Source organism: Urocitellus parryii, chromosome 9 (genome assembly GCF_045843805.1).
Source record: "Urocitellus parryii isolate mUroPar1 chromosome 9, mUroPar1.hap1, whole genome shotgun sequence".
NCBI classification, from domain to species: Eukaryota; Metazoa; Chordata; class Mammalia; order Rodentia; family Sciuridae; genus Urocitellus; species Urocitellus parryii.
In genome coordinates this window covers 83,239,892-83,261,147 of record NC_135539.1, presented here as the reverse complement: position 1 = coordinate 83,261,147, position 21,256 = coordinate 83,239,892, and the positions used below count along the sequence as shown (strand labels likewise).

General features: G+C 45.0%; 1 protein-coding gene across 3 annotated transcripts in view; it reads right to left on the bottom strand.

Moving 5' to 3' along the window:
• The window catches only part of LOC144256883 (UDP-GalNAc:beta-1,3-N-acetylgalactosaminyltransferase 2), a 37,188-nt gene that overhangs the window by 11,345 nt on the left and 4,587 nt on the right, over positions 1-21,256 (bottom strand). For 2 of the 3 annotated variants that reach the window (XM_077802645.1, XM_077802644.1), the window contains exons 2-5: positions 19,843-19,990; positions 15,394-15,494; positions 11,285-11,478; positions 6,046-6,141 (exon numbers count right to left, since the gene is read on the bottom strand). In XM_077802645.1, the coding sequence (XP_077658771.1) occupies positions 6,046-6,141; positions 11,285-11,478; positions 15,394-15,494; positions 19,843-19,990 (539 nt within the window). The remainder of the gene's footprint in view (positions 1-6,045; positions 6,142-11,284; positions 11,479-15,393; positions 15,495-19,842; positions 19,991-21,256) is intronic. The other variant, XM_077802646.1, reaches the window with a different exon arrangement.

The following is a 21,256-nucleotide window of genomic DNA, read 5'->3' as shown; positions in this document are numbered from 1 at the left end:
CTGACCCAAAGCCTCCCCGTGCAGCCCAGCAGCTCCCTTCAGTGGGCACAGTGCGCCCTGGGTGGATGCACCTGGGTTTACTGGAACACTCCCTGCGGCAGACATTTGGGGCTGCCAAACAGCTACCACCTCAATGCGGAAGTGTTTTGGCTTAAATGTCTGTTTTCCCCGAATAAGTTGTATTTTAAAAACTAAATTTCCAGAGGTGAAATTCTTAGGCTGAGGTTTGTGTGTGTTGGGACACATCGCTAAGGTGCTTTTCAAAAGTTCTTTTCAATCACCTTATGAGCGGGTTTTGAGAATGCCTGATGTGGGTGCAGGGAATGACCCCTGGTTCAGCTACACTTCTGATCCCAGGGCTGTTCTCTCCTGATGACAGCCTGTCCTCTTTTGCGTCACCTGGTTTTTGAGTTTTTTATTCTTTGTTAATCTGTGTGCAATTCTGCAGAATACTTATCTTGATCCTGTGTATGCTGTGTGCACTAGAAGTATTTTTTCAGAGTTGTTTGCCACTTTTTGTTTTTGAAATTCAAACGTCCATAAAATGCTTCCTTATGGACTCTGACAAGCTTTATTGTGGAATTAAAGCCAAGTAGATGACCTCCATGTGGCACATGAAGACCCAGCTCTAACATATCAACAGTCTCATGTATGAAATGAAAAGGTGAGGACTGACAGTACCGTCTAGCAGTCAACAGCTCAGAAAACTAGGCAAAGTGAGTGAATCTGTTTCATGACTAGGTCAGTGGCTTACAAACTTTTTTTTTTTTTTAAAGCAATAAAACTTTTCTTCTCTACCAAAGCAGACAAAAACACTGCAAGAGCCTGGGTTATGCTGTTCAGGTGCCCTTAACCTTCATCTGCAAACCCCTGAGGCACTGTCTCCACCCCCCTTCCTTGGAGACACACTGCAGCCTGTGTCCTTGCTTCTCAGTTCTTAATAAAACACGGAGAGCCACGTCTTTCTCTAAGGGCTGCTCTGAAGTGCACTCTCTACTCAGAAAATAGGCTTCTGACTATCAGAAGCACAGAAGGATGCAAACTGTCCTTTTCAAAGACTCTACTTTTCCTAGGTGTCCTTAACCCTCTAGCTCAAATCTGAGTTTTAAAAAAACAAAACCTTCCCATAGACAGACACATATACAGGAGGGAGATAAAGAAAAAAGATTAGGGAAGAAATACACCAAATATATTGAGCAACAGATGGGTGAAGTCACGTCCTTAAAACTTTCTGCATTTTGCCAAATTTCCAACAATGAATACATGTCACTTTCATACATTTCTGTACTTTGATAATCATGAAAAAAAATGTTAACCTGGAACATATGACCAACAAGTAAATTTAAGGTCAGTCTTCCTCCACAAGCCATTACTTAAATGTTTCAGTATGTATGATTTACCAGGCCTCTGGCTGTGTGTTTCAAGATCAGAAACAAAAATGAAAGAGCCCATATCTTTAAATCACCCTAATATGGAATTATCTAAACACACCGAGATGAGGTTCCATGACAAGGGAAGGAAGTCACTGCGGGGTCGGGGCTCGACAGGCTCCCAGTACCACCAGCACTGTCCCCAAGGGCTCTGGGTCAGAAAGTGGGAGGTAACCGCAGGCACACACAGAAAACCATGAAGAGCTTGGCACCAGCCAAGGCGGGGGTGGGAGCCACCCACCCCCGAGACAGGAAGCCAGAAGACACAGGGCTGCAGCAGGAGAGGGCCTCAGGAGGGGCAGAGAGAGAGAGAGGCTCACGCACACAAAGGTCAGGGAAGAGCAAGCACCTGCTAGGGTGACTGGAGAGGGAGGGGCAGGAAGTGCCTAGGCTGGGTCAGGATCAGCTCGCCTGAGAGGAAGGAGGCAGTGCCCCAGACCAGAAGAGCTGCGAAGCAGGGCTCCAGCAGCAAAACCAATGCCTCAAAGCCATGTGCCCGCTGGTCACTACAGAGGACCTCAAAATGTACCCACTGGACACCATGGAGGACGACCTCAAAATGTACCCACTGGACACCATGGAGGACCTCAAAATGTACCCACTGGACACCATGGAGGACCTTAAAATAAAGTGCCCGCTGGCCAGTATGGGGACTGGAGAGCCAAGAATGTGTCCCATGGTGCTGGTTCAGGTGGAGACACCAGACCTAAGGCTGAAGACACAGGAGACAAGAAAGGGTAGCACAGAGGGGATGTTCCCAGTAGGATGCCTGTGGGACGTGCACGCAGAGTTCAGCAAGCAGCCAGTCGAAAGCAGTCTGGGCTGCAGTGACAAGACACCAGCCCACTGGCAGTGACAGATGAAATGGCCTGAGAAAAATAAGCCAAACAGAAGGCGAGCATCAAAAAGCAAAAGGAGAAATAATGACCCACACCTCAGGAAAAGCCAGCGTGTCAAGGAAAGTCCCTCCCCGTCTTGAAGACTGCTCTCGCCCTACCCACTAGCTGATGCTTGGTGTCTGATCCGCTCTCCCACTGTGCTCCTTCAGTACACCCAACTCCATTGTGCCTGTCTGTGACATTCTGGGTAGGTAAGTACCAGAGTTCACTGGCCCAAAGGAGATGATCCCCAGGCCTGGCTCAGAAAACCATCTTTCTATACTGAACCCGCTGGAGCTGCATCTACCTGCCTGCAAACCCAGGCTGAGCCACGCCCTCCCCTCTTCCTCACACGCCTGCAGTCCATCCTCTGGCCTGCAGTCCATCCTCTGACGTAAGCTGTCACAGCACCAGGAACCTAAAGGAGGGGAGCAACATGTTCATGGCAACTTGTGCCAAGACATAAAACCAAGAGAAAAGGAGAAAGCCTGACAAGAGGTTGGAAACGTGCTGTCCGTGACATTGCAAGCTGTCTGCAACCCATTCCCCATGTTCACTCCGGCCTCGTGCTTCCTGCACAGGCGTGTGTATGTTTATTTTGGTGGTGCTGGGGATTGAACCCAGGGGTTCTCTACCACTGAGCTGCATCTCTAGCCCTTTGTTCTATTTTGAGACAGGGTCTTGCTATGTTGCCCAGGCTGGCCTTGAACTGGCAATCCTCCTGCCTCAGCCTCCTAAGCAACTGGGATTACAACTGGCCACCGCACCAAGCATGGTTTTATTTTTTTCCCAATAAAGCTAATATGTATTATAGACCATTGAGGAAACCAATTTAAAAAAAGAAAATGAAAACCATTCATCTCCCATGTAGCCCTGTTAAATAACTGAGTTTTTGTTAATGTTATTCAACCATCATGATGGAGCAAACACATCTAAAAGCCTATGGGAACCCGGAGGTCTCAGGATGACAGGCACACTGCCTTGCACTCACTACTCCGCCGAGTTCCTCCTTCACCAGCATCAGCAGGTGGTCAGCCTGGGCTTACCATCTGATCTCAGAGACCCCCAGCAGTTCCCATGAGGCCACACTGGGCCCCTCCCCACACTGACAGTTGCCACATTCCTTGAAAGTAAAATAGGGACATCACAACAGCACACCCTTAAGCATTTCAGTGTGGCCTTCCTAAGAACAAGGGCATCCAGAGAAAAGGAACAGTGTGTAGCTGTAGCCAGGACAACTGAGGAGCAGACTAACTGTGACCAGCTGGAGCACCAGGGTTGCTCTTCCTTCTCTCCCTTAACTTCAGCATCACTGACACTGGGCCGCGCCACATTTTCCTGTGCGACAAGGACATGCAGTGACAAGGACGTGTGGCATCGTCCTAATCCTCAGCCACCAGAAACCAGCTTGGGCAGTGTCCCCAAGCATTGCTAAATGTCCTCCGAGGGCACACTGCCCCTGACTGAAACACTGCTCTTAAGAAGCAAGACCCAAGTCCAGACAGGGGGTGCGAGCAGTGGCCTGGGGGGGGCGCGAGCAGCGGCCTAAGAAGCGTGCAAACACCTCCTGCCGTGTCTCAGCAGCCTCCTGGCATGGACTACCAAGTCCCTGGAATGGCCTCGGACCTGGGTGGCAAGGCTCCGCAGCCCAGAAGAAACAGGCAGTGAGGGCAGGCTCCTCGCAGGGTCACAAGCCCCAGAGTGGCAGAGAAGTGGCTCAGACTCAGTCACGTGTATCCCCATATCTTCTCAGACCAGTCCTCTCGCACCTTTTGTGAAAAGCAGGCCTTCAGCAGGCTTCAGATGGTTCTGGGTAGTACCCAACACCACGCCAGTGCTCCTGGTCCCTTGGGAATAAAGTGACCCTCCCCGTGGGAACCAGTCTGCGGGAGATTCTGCCCACACTGGGACAAGCCTACAGGAGGGACTCTTACTGGCCTGCTTCAGTCTAAAGGAGCCAAACCAACTAGGTAACCAGGCGACACTCTCAGCAGGGTTCTGGCACAGGTAGCAGCACCCACCTCATGTGAGCCAATAGGCAGCAGCACCCCAGGTTGAGTCTTGATGAGGCCCACCCTTGGCACACAGCAAAAACCTTCTGGGTAAACATAGGAACTAACTAAAGATAGTTTCCTTCAAAAACTGAGATCCAATGCTTGGCCAGCACTGCTTAGCTGAGCCACAATCTTAATCCAAAATAAAGGATAATTTAATGGCACACGCTGCACTTCTAAAGCAAGTTAGTTCAGGGCTGCATTGGGGCCCAGTGTTGAGCGCTCGCCTAGGACGTGTGAGGCACTGGTTCAATCCTCAGCACCACATAAAAATAAACAAGCAAAATAAAGGCACGCTGTTCATGCCTTAAAAAGAAAGGAAACAAGTTCATAAATGAAAGAAAAAAAGATACAGGAAACAAAAAGATATAGGCACTCTTATATAATGCTAATGATTATTCAAACTGATACAATTGCTAAAATGCCTTCCAAAAAGAATCATACGCCTTCAAAACATATATGCCCTTCGGTCTAATAACTCATCCTAAGAAACCAATCAGTGATGCACACAGAAGTGGAATGATGTTCACTATAATTTTTTTTCATAACACTGAAAAATTTCAACACATCAAAATGCAGCTAATGTTAAAAAATGACAATATTTTTATATAGCATAATTTTACATAGGCACTAAAATAGTGAATTATACTTCTATGAAAAATGTCCATGCTGTGTTAAACTATAAAACAGGGGGGGGGGAGTATAATCCTAACATCTATACATGCACAGAAGTCAAAATCTTAAAATGTGATTATTCCTGGGTTATGAGATTTTGGTGGTTTTAATGGTTTTCTTTAGTTTATCTGCATTTTTCTATTGTTTCCCAATGTTTTAGTGTTGCTTTTATTGGAGAGGTTTGTTAAGTGGAAGTTGAAATGTAGGTGAAAGACCCCATGGCCGGCTGGGTTGTGGCTTAGCGATAGAGCACTTGCCTAGCACATGTGACCCCTGATTCGATCCTCAGCACCACATAAAAAATACATAAATGAAATAAAGGTATTAAAAAAAAAAAGATCCCTGTCAATCACAGAGTCATCACAGGCCGTTTCAACTACTGTGCTCAATTGCCAAGCACTTCACAGTGGGCTGAGGTGGTGGGTGGCGCTGTGTGCATGCCTGCAGCCACCTACCCTATGGCACACTGTGGCCAACTCCAGGACTGCTGAGGCCCCGCAGATGAGGCGTCTCCAGCACACTCAAGACTGGACACACTGAGTCCCAACCCTTTTTGGTATTTTTTTAGAGACAATGTTTTGCTGAGTTGCTTAGGGCCTCTCTAAGTTGCTAAGGCTGGCTTTGAACTCACAATCCACCTGCCTCGGCCTCCTGAGCCGCTAGGATTAAGGGCATGCGCCACCACACCTGGCTCTCCTTCCTTCTTCAGATAAGCAGACAGTTTGAATTACCAGAATGTCTGTCTGTCCGTCAGCACCCCCACTAGGCTTTCACTAAAATAGTCATGGGGTGTCTACTGCAGCGAGCCAACACGGCCAGGTGTGAGACTCTTTCCAAGTGTGTTCTGAACCTGAGGGCTCACGGCATCCTCGGGGTCTAGAAGTGATGGCTACCTTCCAGTACACCTCGCCCAGCAACTGCCTCCCGTCCTGCAGAGCTGCGTTGCCCACCAACACACAACCGTCCTGTGAAGGACCACACTGGCAGGGGCTTCCACTGTGCTTTTACCTCGGGTAAGATGAACTGCTCCACGGGCTTGTACCACAGCTTGTTCACCTGCACGCCACAGCTCGGAGGACTGAAGCGCGCAGTGAAGAGGGCCTCCTGCACATGGGGGAGAAGAGACATGAAAACAAAGACAAACGCTGCCCCTTGGTAGGTAAAATCCACAGGCACCCCAACCATGGTCACCAATATCGTGCCATGGAGGTTTTAGCAACTTTGGGGTTTTCTAGTACCATCGTGGCTTATTAAATAAACAGAAGACAATCAAAACTGTCACGAGGTTCTCACATACTAATGTAACCCACATGACCTTAAAAGGAAATTTGAAATGAGAAGCATTCAAGGAAGGGAGACGGTGTTAGGCCAATTCAGTGGCAAACCCCAGCGCTCCCGAGAGTGCAGAACAGACTGAGGACTACAGCTTCCAGAGAACAGAAGGCACTCAGAAACTGCCTTCAAATGAACCTCCATACTCTCTAAAGGAAGTAAGAATAGGAGAAACCACAAAAAAGGAATTTGATCTTAAGCAAAACAGGGACTACAAAAAAGACAATTCTCAGGATGTCACTGTGAGGCAGGAGCATTTCTTTCTTCCATGACTATTTTTATACACCAAGTCACCACAGGGATCAAGACCATGCAGAAAGTCACAACCACAGGTGTGTCAATGGATTAAGATGACATCTTTCATGAACACCAGTTCTAGAAATGAAGTGAGGATACTTCTGGTGAACCCTTTAGTATCCACCTTAGACCAGTGCATCCTCAAAGACAGAAACTATGGACTTCTCTCTAGCTAAAAATACAGCAAGAGATTATTCAACATGATCAAAGTATTATGTGTCTGAACTGAACTACCTGACTGATAATGCAAGCATTACAAATAGTTTTTATAAAAAGACTACACGCACTAAGACAATTGAGTACATCAAAAATTCAAGAGTAATTCGAATCTCTAAATCAGGACAACAGCAGAATTCAGAGTACTGTTATTTCGGTTACCTATCTAAACTTCAGTATCAATTCAATCTTTTGTGGGGCAGGCGGTACTGGGGACTGAACCCAGGGATGCTCTACCAGTGAGCTGCATCCCCAGCCCTTTGTAAATTTCCTTTTGAGGCAGAGTCTTGCTAAGTGGCCCAAGCTGGCCTTGAACTTGCATCCTCCTGCCTCATGAGCTGGAGTAGCTGAGATTACAGACATGTGCCACCACACCTGGCTTTTTTTGCTTTGTTTTGGGGTTTTTTTTGGCAGCGCTGGCTTGCTACGCAAGCCCTGAACCATTGTACCACTGAGGTACACTCCCAGCCCTTCCACGAAATCTTTAACCACAGGAACACAGAGACTACGAAGTGGAGTAACCTGATAAAGCTCTTCATGCCACAATCGTAATGGCTGGAGTCACTTGTTCCCTCTTCCATTAACACATTAACTATAGGCTCTTAATCTTGAAATAGATTTATACATTATCTGTGACTCCAACACAGTATCCATTGGTAACAATCAGCATTAACAATAACAATAATACAGAAATATTTGAGAAAACAGAGTTCTGTTTCCAGTAACATCAGACTAATTCTCCTAGAGGTAACAATCATGAAATCTGGACAAAGCATAAAAAGGTGACCTGAAGGCAGTTAAATTCCACTTAACATAGAGGAGAATCAAAACCAGAAGGGACCCTGGGTGCTCATCCCATCTCTGTCTGAAGGCACCACTCTAGGGTGACTGAGACTGAATGCAGACCTGCAGTCTTTCTGGCTAAAGAATTAAGAGGGTGGAGTTGGCACAGACACATCAGCTAAACAGTGAAGAGGAAACCCCTGCAAGGAAGGGGCCACAGAGGGAGAGCCACGGTCTTCCTGTGGATTCTGCCCAAACCTGTGGCTGCTCAGGAAGCACAGTGTGAGGGCACTGAAGCAGCCCCCCTGAGGCCCAGAGAACTGAACAGAGATTTCAGTTGCTGTCCTTGGCAAGGGAAGCCACTCAGAGCCTGAATCTGGCCAGTGCAACTGCTGAAACAGAACAGGAATCCAGTGCTCTCCTAGGAAGACAGCAGGACCCAAGTTCCCACAGCGACTCGCTCTAGCATCTGGGCCACAAGCTGAAGTTACTGGACAGAAGATCAAACAGAAAAGGTCACTGCGCTCAAGACAGAAGACGATTCACGGACAAGCAGTCAAGGATGACGCCTTTATAACTGTAGTCAAGTGTCTGTCAGGAAGAAACATGCTCAAAGTAATGAGCACACAAGAAGTTTAGAGAAACAGAAACTGCAAGAGAGAGTTTTCAGAAGAAAATTGAAGAAAAGTATATCTAAAACAAATCTAAAATAAAAAATTTATTGGATAGGCTTAATTGCATAATTGAGATGATAAAAGAGTAAGGGAACTTGAATGTAGATCAACAAAAATTACCTAACTCTGGGGCTGGGATTGTGGCTCAGTGGTAGAGTGCTCAATCCTCAGCAACACATAAAAATAAATAAGTGAAATAAAGATAATGTGTCCAACTAAAACTTAAATATTAAAAAAAAAAAACTTTAAAAATGACCTAACTCTGAAAAACAGGAAAAATGAACAGTGGTTCACAAAGGGGACGATACCAAAATAAGTGTCATGCACATATAGGGCCGGGTGCAGGGGCCACATCTGCAATCCCAGTGACTCGGGAGGCCAGCCTCAGCAACTCAGGGAACAAAGAGAAAAGTCACTCCAAGGCACAATACATCCAGATTGCTCACAACAAAATACAAAGAACCTTAAAGGCAGCCCCAAATGCACACACCACTGCACACATCCATACGCAAACAACAATATGAAGGATGACTGCGTTCTCCCTAGCACAACTGTCACCAAAAACACGGGGATGCATCTTTAAAATACTAGAGGGAAAAAAAAGGAAAATTCCAGATCCAGAAAATATTCCACAGTAATAAAGCAGAAAAAAAGAATAAAAGTATAACAAGAATATTTTCAGAAAAATGAAAAGTAAATTTATCACTAGTAAACCTGATTGTAAGAAACACTGAAGGTTATTATTTGGGTTGAAGACCATGATATCAGATGGAAACTGGACATTCATGGAGGAATACAGAGCATCAGAAATGGTGAATATGTGGGCAAGTGTCAAAGAGTATTTTCCTCTATATTCCCTTAACATGCACTCAGCTGTTTAAACTGTAACAAGTATTGTGGGACTGAGGGGGCACATACAGGAAACCCACAGGCAACAATAGGAAACGCTCTGCCTTGGACCTGAAGGGGAAGGACAGGAACAGAAGACTGGAATGCATACTGTTATCCTCGAACAAGACAATGGGACAAAGAGCTGAAGCTAAAGAAAGAACAGAAATTAAAAACAGCATTCTAAAAAATATTCAGTCAACCCACAGAAGGCAGAAAAGGAAAAACGGGAACAACAGAGAAGACAGAACAAAACACAACAGGGCTGGGGATGGGGCTCAGTGGAGAGGGCTTGCCCCTCACATATGAGGCACTGGGTTCGACTTTCAGCACCACATAAAAATACATAAGGGTATTATGTCCACCTACAGCTTAAGAAAAAAAAAAATAGGGCTGGAGATATAGCTCAGTTGGGACTGGGGATATGGCCTAGGTGGTGGAGTCCTTGCCTTTCAGGCACAAGGCCCTGGGTTCAATCCCCAGCACCCCCCCCCCAACATACACACACACAAAGCAAAATGAAAAAAAACTCTTTGATAATTATGCTAAATGTAAATGGAATAAACACTTTCTATAAAACAAACAAAACAAAAATTCTAGGACTGGATTAAAAAAAAGACCAAACTTTACATTGCCCATTGAGAAACAAAACCTCTAGCACTGTATGAAAATCACAGCAGACTGTGACCAAGAGGAGCTTATCCAGGAGCAGTAGACTAAGTCAGTGACTGTGATTCTTCACACAGAGTAAAGGAGAAAACTCTTGGACACATCCCAGGTGCCTACCGGCAGGAACACACAGGCAAGCACCATGCTGAAGCACAACCCGCTAACAAAAGACTGAAGGAAAACTCAGTCACACAGCAGGACCAGAGAGTTGGAAAACGAGCAAAAGGAACACGGCCACAGAGCACTGCAGCGCAGTTCCACTCCACCCAAGTCCCAGGACAGGCAAGGCCAGTGCATGGCAAACACTCCCAACAGCAGCAGCCCCTGGAGGATGGGGGATGAATAGACCCGGAGGGAACGCAGGGAAATTTCTAGGGGATGTGTGTCCCACGTACTTTGAGAGGAGTGTGGGTTAAGCAGGTCTATGCAGTTTAAAAATCTACAAGTTGTACTTTATGCAAATTTTTAAAAACTTAAGTCTGGTGAATGGCAGCATGCTGAACGTTCGGGTTAAAGGGCACGCATCCTGAAACCTACTCTGAAAGACATTTTCGAAAGATGGATGAACATAGGTGATAAACAGCAAGATGTGGATTACTGCAGACCATGACTGGTGGCTATGAGTGAGTGCTCACTGCATAATTGTGTAGTTTTCTGTACGTTTAAGACCCAGAAACAGGTCCTTTTAGATCCTCTGCTTCTTCAAATCAGATTTCCCCAAATTCAGGAACAGAGTGACCTCAGTTCTTGTAAACGCACATTTCCCACACATCTTCATTACAAAAAAAGATCTCAAGCAGCTATTAACCTTGTATTATAGATTTTAAGGGCTAGAAGACATAGTAACACTCACGTATCTTAAGAGTCCCAAACTTTATATATCAATGACTAGATTTTTTTGGGGGGGAGGGGGAGGGGATTGAACCCAGGGCCTTATGCAAACAAGGCAAGCCCTCTACCAACTGAGCTATCTCCCCAGACCCCTCCATGACTAGATTTTGAAATCCTTGAGGTTTAGGGGAGTTTAAGATGGGAACTTCTAATCTAATCTGGTTACTTATGTTTTCTAGATCTAACACATTTATTCATAGGTAATCTCTCCCAAATATATTTTTTTATATATATATTTTTTTAGTTTTAGGTGGACACAATATCTTTATTTTTATGTGGTACTGAGAATCGAACCCAGTGCCTCATGCATGCTAGGTGAGCGTGCTACCACTTGAGCCACATTCCCAGCCCTCAAACCAGCATTTATAATGTATTGCAGTACCATGTATTCAATTTGAGAGGCAAGAAAAGAGAGCCTCCCACATGAGAGAGCTGCTTGGCCTCCCACCTGCTGTTCGCCAAGAGCAAGAGCTTAGGCTTCTGAACAAGGCGCGTACCTCCTGTTCCGCCTGGTAGAGCTTGACGGTGATATTTCTCTGGAAACCCTCATCGCTGGCTTCATAGAACACTCCCAGGCTGGTAATGACAATTGGATGGAGCACTCGGAAGCTCACGCTGACGACCCGGGCCTCAGAGAGCCCAGATGAACCCTCCTCAGAAAGGCTGAATGCCTCGATTTCCTGATTCAAAACTATGGAAATAACGAGAACATGGGTTTTACACAAACAGATATGAACTTTTCCTTTACCAACAAGAAGTAGTGGAGTCTATAATTCCAGCAACTCCATGGAGGCTGAGGCAGGAGGATCAAAAGTTTGAGGCCAGCCTGAGAACATAGCGAGGCCCTAGGCAACTTAGCAAGACCCTGTCTCAAAAGGGCTGAGGATATAGCTCAGAGGTGAAGTGCTGCTGGGTTCAAGTCCCAGTATCCAAAAAAAAATAAAAAATAACTATAATAAGTAGTTACCTATATTTTGCTGTTAAATAGTGGACTTAACAGCAAAATATAGGTAACTACTTATTATATGATTTTTCACAAATGGCAATTTTTTTTCATGTTTGAAAATCAAGGCTGCTCCTTGAAAAAAACCTATTTTGAAATTTAAGAATAAGCTTTCAGGGCTGGGGTTGTGACTCAGCAGTAGAGCACTTGCTTAGCACATGCAAGGCACTGGGTTCGATCCTCAGCACCACATAAAAATAAATTAAAAAATAAAAGTATTGTGTCCAAAAAAAAAAAAAAAAAGAAGTTTTCAGCCAAATTTAGGTAAGTCATTCAATTATCAGCACAGCCTTAACAGGGTTTTGCACACACGGTCAGACACACCTGAAAACCACAGGAGAATATTAAATTCAGGTCAACCAGAAGAACTGGATGAACAGAAGTAACAAAAACGCACTGACTGCAGTCATGAAGTCTGTTCTTGATAGGCAAATCCCCCAAATGCTGCTTCCTGTCGGCCAATTTAAGAATGCCTGCTTACTACCACAGATGAGAGGAATCTCCACAGCACCAAGGCTGGTGTCTGATCCCCGCCCCCGCCCCAGGCACCTTCACAGGCTCTGGGTGGGGGCCTTTTCCAGCTCGCAGGTCCACAAACTGAAGTGCAGAGACCTTAATCTATCTACCAAAGCCGCAGAGAGTGGCAGAGGAGGCATCAAACCCAGCTGCAAGGACTCCAAAGCCCATGCTCCTTCCCCTCTCCCAGATGGCTGATGGGCACCCAGTCCTTCCCAGTTTACCTCCCCAGGTACCAGGAGAGAATCACCAGAGACCATGTGAAACCACCAATATGGCCAAGAACATCAGAGCTACTTTGAGAAATGATATAAAGCCTATGTTTATTTGAAGTTATCATAACAAAGTTCTTACAGTGTGCATATTTTTTTTGTAGCTGTAGGTGGGCAGCGTGCCTTTATTTTATTTATTTATATGTGGTGCTGAGGATCGAACCCATGCCTCACGCATGCTAGGCTTTGCCACTGAGCCTCAGCCCAGTGTTCAAATTTTGATTATACCACTCCATCAGTTTTAAGTCTACATGCAAACCCACATAATTACTGAATTTGTATGCACAGGAATATACGTTTTGGTCACTCTGTATGTTCAGTATTAATAAAGATTAACTACTTGGTTTTTTAAATAAAGATTATTTACTTATTTTCAGATAAATAAAAATGGTATTAGGGCTGAGGCTGTAGGTCACTGGAGAGCTCTTGCTCAGCATGCACAAGACCCTAGATTTGACCCTAAGCACCACACACACACAAAAAAAGTTAAATTTATAAGTTTTAAAACCTTATAATTTCTTTCCACACACCGGCAGATCATTTAGATTCCAACCTCAGAGTTCCTAGGAGCTATTTTACACTTGGATCTTCAATAAAATGTGACTAAAGGGAAGTGATGGCTCCTAGTCAATCACAGACATGAGCAGGAAGGAAAAGCGGACAGACTTCGGTCAGGAGCTGGGCAAGAACCGTCAGGAGTCCAGACTCCAAATACACTGGACAACAAAAACTCTCTTTTGTATATGCAAGAAATAAAGAACATCAAAAGTAGAAGCATGGGCTGGGGTTGTGGCTCAGTGGTAAGAGCGCTCGCCTAGCATGCATGAGGCCCTAGGTTGGACCCTCAACACCACATAAAAAATAAGCAAAATAAAGGTATTGTGTCTAACCAAAAAATAAATATTAAAAAAAAAGTAGAAGTATATCTGTTAAAAGCAACTGGTCAAACACATCACAACAGTCATATTTTCTGTCTGAAACATGCCTTTCACTCAAGCTCCCTAGACACAGGAAACCCCCTTGCTTTAATAATGCTACTAATCAAACCTTCTACACACCACAGTGTCATAATTAATGCCCAGGATGACCTTCTAAGGTATTGAAATAACTAAAAATGCTTTCAAGGTAGTCAAAAAGATAAAGTTAGATTCAACATTAACTTAGATTTTATATATTTAAAAAGTGTATAACCCATTGAATACATATATCGAAATTTTCTACTAATGCAAAGGTCCATTCCTTCACTATTAGTGAATAACCGCTCTTCAGAATGAAGTTCCAGTTAGTTTAAATGTAAGGGTTTTCCTGGTTGCGGTCTGGTTTTGGTTTTCAAGGGTAACTTGCTGTAGGCTACCACATCATCACCAATACAGCATTTTAAGGAGTTCAAAACCCTTTGGGCTTCCAGTGAAAGCTAAAGGATCCTCTCCCCAGAACAACACACTTACATACAATGTTCTGCTTACAACATAAACATTAATTAACATTAATTCATTAGACAATCTAAGTAAGAAACCCCGCTTTATAACATAGACCCAAATAACACGGCCCAATTTACTTAAAAGCCGACTAAAACCTAACCTCATAAAAAGGTAGGCTCTTTAAAATGAACTAATACGGAGCACTGCCTATGCTGTGCCACTCCCCAGCACACGCACATCTTCAGACTCCCAGTGGGGGCAGCGTGTCCTGCTTCCAGTCCTAGGAGCCCTCTCAGACACTTCAGCAGCCAGCGCTGAAGGGAAGGCACAGAAGGCCCCACAGCCTAAGTAGGGCAGAGCCAACCACAGAGCCACGCTCTGACCAGTACACTAGCACTGTCTCTAAAAGCAACCTATGGGTCACTGCAAAGGTTGGACAAACCTCAAAATGCCAGAAATCAACTCAGCCCACTGAATACTGGGAAAAGTTGAACCTCTCTTTAGAGTCACAGCTGAACACAACAGAAAGTACTAATAGACAAACACAGGAAATGCTGAAAGAGAATTGGCACTTCCTCAAACTGGGCTGTTGAACCCAAGGTCTCTGACATCCTAGGAAGTGCTCTACCACTGAGCTACCAAACCCCAACCCTTTTTATTTTACCTTGAGACAAGTTCTTACTAAGTTGCTGAGGTTGGCCTCAAACTGTGATCCTTCAGTCTCAGCTTCCCAAGCACCATGTGCCACCATACTGGACTCCCACACATCTTTAACTCTCAAGAATTAAAAAATACTACATGCATTTAAAGTTTTTATGATTCCTTTTGTAGAAGCTTAGGCAATGATTCTAAGAGAAAGCTGACTTACAGTATTTGTATCAACACCGTTATAAATTAACTGGTGAAATCAGCAGTTTCCAAAGTTCAAATTTCAGTAATTCATGATTCTAAGCATAAGGAATTTCCAGATGTATCTGAATATCACTGAAAAATACTCTTCTGGATCCTAAAATTCTGTATCTGTCAAGAAGCTCTACAGATACCCTGAGTGATTAGTCACTCTGTTGGAGAAGAAAGACACACAAATTCTCATGACAAATATTTAGTCTGTTAAAAACAGACTCCAGCCATGTTCAGTGAAGCACACCTATAATCCCAGTAGCTCAGGAGGCTAAGACAGGAGGATTTCGAGTTCAAAGCCAGCCTCAGCAACTTATCGACACCCTATCTCTAAATAAAATACAAAATAAGGATAGGGATGTGGCTCAGTGGTCGAGTGCCCCCAAGTTCAATACCCAGTAAACCCCCGCAAAAAACAGACTCCATGCCACTTAACTTAGCAACTTTTACTCAACACTTGAGCTGTGGATGCAGCTTGGAGGAAGATGACCTACCTGGGTTGGAGATGTTGAGCAGTCTGCAGGAATAGGGGTCTTCTCGGTCCTCCACAGGCACGTCACAGCCCCGAGCACCTATGATGAACTTCACAAGCACCCTGAAAGACACGTGGGTATCCACAAGTCAGTGACCTTGACCACACCCGTGCCTGCTTCCTCACCCATTCCAGAACTTCTATTTTGAGATGCAAGTGTTCATGAGGATTAATCTCTACAAGACTACGGTATTTGCATCAACACTGTTATAAATTAACTGGTGAAATCAGCAGTTTCCAAAGTTCAAAATTCAGTAATTCAAGATTCTAAGCATAAGGAATTTCCAGATGCATCTGAATATCACTGAAGAATACTCTACAGTCTTCTAGTCAAGCAAAATGGGGGAACACGCAAATGGCACAGTGCTGACCACAGCACGTGCATTCTGAGAGCCCTCTGCTGTGAGCCGCACTGACAGCACTAACAGCAAGCAGGAGCAAACAGGCAAGCCACGCAGAAGCAAACTACCCTGAAGCAGCATCTCAAAAACCTCTGAGGCCACAATTTTCCTTTTTTGCTTTTTTCTGCTCCGGCAGGTACTCCTGCTGCTCGAGCTCAGCCTCCCCAAGGGGAGGCTCCCGCCACTCCTAGACCTTATCCACCAGGACGCCTGTAACCGGCTCTTCTCCTCCTGAGCTGCACCTCTGGAGCTCTTCTCAGTCTGCTAACTCTTTCCACTCCCTTCCCCTGGACAGTGTTACTTACCCCCAAGGGTAAACTAGCCTGGGAATGACTCAAACTAGTATCTTTAGTTTGGACTCATCCTCTAAGTAAAAGATCCCTAAGTCAGCCACCTTTACCTGCACAACCCACTGGCAGGTACGTCCTGAACCAGCTAGTGCCGTCTCTCACAGGAATGCTGTGAAATGATGATTAAGCACAGCCTTTATTAAAAATTAGAATTGCACATCTTACCATTAAATATATCAAAAACAAGGAAATGTTCAGATTCACCATTCTCTGATTTTACTATATTTTACTATTGTGCACTTGAAGTTATTTGTATCTATAGCTGTATGATGGGGATGTGACAAAAGGCATGTTATGCACACCATTCTCCAATTCTGCATTCAGGAATGTCACTTTAGTGGTGTGCAATTTGCTGTGGCGGAAATACTTCCACCATAGAAACTAGCAAAAACACAAAGAAGCGCTCAACACATTGTTTTCTTGATTGTCTCCATTCAAGAGAGTGTGGGAAAAATGTTAATAATGCAAATTAAACTTAATGTGAAGTACCCATAGCTGTTACACTGTGGATGGGACCCCAAAATTAAGGAAACTCCCTCCCAGTGTTCAAGACTATGGTCTGATTCAGCCAAGCCATCATTGATTTCATTGTCTGACAGTCAAGTTCTGATATATCTTTTTTTTTTTTTTGGACACTAGGGATTGAACCCAGGGATTTAACCACTAAGCCACATCCCCCAGCCCTTTTTATTTTTCCATTCTGAGACAGGGCTTCACTAAGCTGCTGAGGCTGGCCTTGAACTTGCGATCCTCTTGCCTCAACCTCCCAAACTGCGGGGATTATAGCTATGCACTACAGCACCCAGCAAACTCTGACATATCTTAACTGGCACTTCAGTCTTATTTATATATATATATGTTGTAGATGGACACAATACCTTTTTATTTATTTATTTTTATGTGGTGCTGAGGATTGAACCCAGCACCTCACATGTGCAAGGCAAGTGCTCTACCATTGAGCATCAGCCCCAGCCCCTCAGTCTTACTCTTTAACTTAAAGAGTTGCCAGTTGCAACCACAAGTTGGCTAAGACACAAGAATCAAGCAAACGGGGCTGGGGTTGTGGCTCAGTGGTAGAGCACTCGCCTAGCACGTGCAGGACCCTGGGTTTGATCCTCAGCACCCCATAAAAATAAATAAGTGAAATAAAGGCATTGTGTCCAACTACAACTAAAAAATAAATATTTTTTTAAAAAAAGAGAGAGTCAAGCAAACAATAAAAACATTCTGTGAGAACCGACTGACCACGTGGAATTCACTGAGAGTGCTATATATTCTATTATCTGTCGATTAAGTGGTGCACATCCTTTGTAACTGGGAAATTTACAATGAACAACATGTATATAGAAGCACTTTCTTCCAGACAGCCAGGCAACAAACACTTCTCAGGACACCCTGCTCCCAACTCAGCATACTGCACTGAGCTTCTTTCCCATGCAAACCGCTCTTCTCACTCAGTACTTTGACAAAAGCTAACAGTCACCCCAGTCCCTTTTTCTCTGACCAGGTAAATTCATCCCTCAGCAGCCCTGGCTGAACAGGCCCAGCTCCCTCAGCCTCCACACACCTGCTCTGCTTGCTCGGGCCGCTGCCTACTCCTGCAGGCACAGGAACCCCACCCTACCCCTCTGCACAACCTCTCAGGGTCCCTCCTTCCTTCCCTGGCTTTCTAACACTTGCCCTCGTCAACCCCCTCAGCCCCAAACACCCCAGGCCATCTCATACCTATTTACAGTACTGCCCATGAAACACCTTGCAACACCATCACATCCAGGTCCTTCCTAATAGCGAGCCCTCCAAACACCTCCACCACAGAGAGCACCGCCTGCTTACAAAGGACACTTGACAAACATGTCAAATCGACAAATGACGTTTTCACTACAAAGGCCTAGAATTGAGGAAGGGCCTCAAGGTGTCTAGTGCTGAGTTTGGATCCCAGAGAAAGGAAAGGAAAGGAAAGTGCTCCAGGCCCCAGACATGCAAACACTCCAAAGGCCACTGAAGGCAGAAACCCACACATGGCCGGCCAGTATAGGAACAAAACAGGCATGGACAAATGCACTCAATTACTGCATGCATTCACCAAAAGTGGCCTTTCAGCTGTCTTAAATGCTCTTACTGAATTCATTCCCCAGAAAGGTGCTTTTAGCTAGTACCTATTTGTATATAGACAGCCATCATTTTCATAAAACAAGTTACCCAGCTTACTAAATTTAAAGCAAGAACTGCTACGAAGGTGAATGAATTACTGGCGAGCATCTGAATGTAAATTCTGCTCATTACATTTAGTTCTGAGTTGTTCCTTCAAGTGTTGAGTGCCTTGCTTCAGGCCACGCCAGGAGCCAGTAAGACACAGAGGTCGGATTCTCACCAAGTCAAGGAGACAAATGATGTGTAATGTACATCTAAATACAGCTGCTCCAGTGAAGTGCTGATGCACTGGCGGGTGGTGAGTGTGGCAATACCACCAGAAGGGAATAAGAGGCGGGCAAGAAGGGGCTGCTATGTAACAGGGGGCCCTTCACCCATGCATGGGCCTATGGCAAGGAGAACTTCTAGTGGAAGTGAGGTCTCAGTAGGGGACAGCAGGGGCATACAGTGCAGAGTAGATGGTGGCACAGAGGAACAGAGGCCACTGGACACTGGGGATTTCATTCTAAGCAAGAAAAGGAAGTCAGGCAGGGGTATAAACTACCATTATTTTACTAATTTTAAAAGGACCATACTGGTTGCTATATGGAAAACAGAATGTATAGAGCCAAAGGTAGAAGCAGGAAATCCACAGAAGGGGCTCCTGCACAATCAGGTAAGAATGGAACAGAGAAGGTGGAAGAAGTCCATTCCAGATCTGACCTAAAGCAGCACCAAGGGCCAGGATGTGGCCCGTGAAAGCAAGGAAGCCATGGTGAAACTGGCACCAAGGTGGGAAAGGCTGTAGGAAGTATGTGTTCTGGAGGTGGTCTGACAGTGGTGACAATCCTAGGCCTTTGCTTGCTGGGCAATGATTTCTACCATCGTTGGGATCATGACTAAGGAAACCTGTCTTGGAAAGGAATGAAAGCTGCGTGAGGAGGACAGGAGATCCCCAAATGCTCATGGCCAGTGACAAGAAAACTCACACCTGCAATTCACTTGCAGTGCTACTCAAAAGTGCTAGCTCAACTCCCAAGAGGCCCCTTCTGCTCATGGCTCAAGTGTCTGCGCATCACGGGGCCTGGCTTCTAAGCTTCCTTTCTGCAGCTCCCTCATTATAAGGAGAACAGACAGGGCCCCATGCTCCTAACCAATGGCTGAGCCACCTTCTGGCCACAGGAGGGGTGCTGAGAAGCACAGTGTGGCCAGGGCAGTCAGGAAAGGGCATGTGCATGGCGCTTGCCACACCCCAGGCATCCACCTCTGGGCAGTCAGGGAAAAGCACTCTGGAGTGGAAATGTTTGGGATTGCTAGACGAGGTCAGAGCCAAAAAGAAACCACGGTGCATAACCAACAGACACACTCTCCTCCAAGAGCCCATTAGCTTCAAACTGGTCAAATCCATTTCTGGGGCCCAACAACGTGTAAGAGAAGCAAGGTGGCCTAGTATTTCAATCAGCATCTCCAGCTCCAGAAGACAGGGTCTTAACACCCTCAAAGCAGGCAAGGAGCCTGCAGAGCACCTACCGCTGACTCAGGGCTGGGTGACGCAGCGAGTGCTTCAGCCAGGTGTTTCTTATAGCATCCCGGAGCTCACGGTTACTGCGAGCTGACAACACACCCACCACCACATCATAGTGACTGGACTTCCACTGAGGAAAGAAGGCCGGGGAATCTATAAACAAACAATGAGAAACCAGAAATAAGTTATGTCTCAGTTGCTGTAAGTTCAGTGTATAACAGGAGCAGTTTATTACAAATAAAATGTCTTTAGGTGTGCAGTAATTACAAAGAAAAACACGTCTTTAATTACCCATAAGCCCCCATTCAAAGGTAAACACTACCTCAGTCTTTTCCATCTTTCTGCACTCATGCAAGCATGGAAGTTTTTCAAAACAGGTAAGATGCTTGTGGTAAGGGAAAAGGCAATATGTCAAACAATAACAGACAACAAGTCAATCAGGCCACAGAATCTTGGCTCTGCCACAATCAGCTGAAAGTTCTTTAACTTATTTTTTTTTAATATTTATTTTTTAGTTGTGGTTGAATACAATACCTCTATTTCATCCATTTATTTTTATGTGGTGCTGAGGATTGAACCCAGTGCCTCATGCATGCCAGGTGAGCGTGCCACCACTTGAGCCACATCCCCAGCCCCATTTAACTTCTTGAGTCTCCGTTTCCTTGACTAAAAATGGATATAACAACACTTCCCATAAAGCTCTAGTAAAACTTAATGTGTACCAAGGTCCTGGGTTGGCTCCAGACACAGAAGAGACCCTCAACAGCAAATGCCAGAAGAAAAGTGCTTCGACAGGTAAAGTCCTGCATTGATATTAGTTATTAAGTTTGTGGGGTGAAGTCAAAGGACTTTCACACTGCAAAGTATCAGAACCCTTACTTATGTCAATGAAGTCTACCTAGCAAAACTTTCATTATATACAAATTATTCTAAAGAATAAAGGAGCTTGGGATGGGGCTCAGTGGAGAGCACATGCCTAGCATGGGCAAGGCCCGGGGTTCAATCCTCAGCCCTGCAAAAAAAAATAATAAAAATAAAAAAAGAGGGGAAACAACATTTTTAGTTAAAAAATCATGTAACAAGTCATAAATGGTTCATCTTTCACTGTCATAGTTCTACTGGGCAGGACTACATGCAAACTCTAAAACTTGTCTTTAGAAAGAGGATACAGGCTCCGTCCTTGTTTCTCATCGCTACAGTTTGAGAGCTACCAGCTTATATACAGCTCTGATGTGACCCACGTCACCTTTCTCCAGGGCTCCTTTCTCACCCTGCTATGTGCTACAACCACACAGCACCAAGTTTGACTCTGGTGCCTGAAAACAGGGACAAAAATGAAAACTAAGAAAAACATGAGACAAAAGGACATAAAGATCATTCACGAAAGAAGGCAAATAGTCAACAACCCATAGAAAAAAA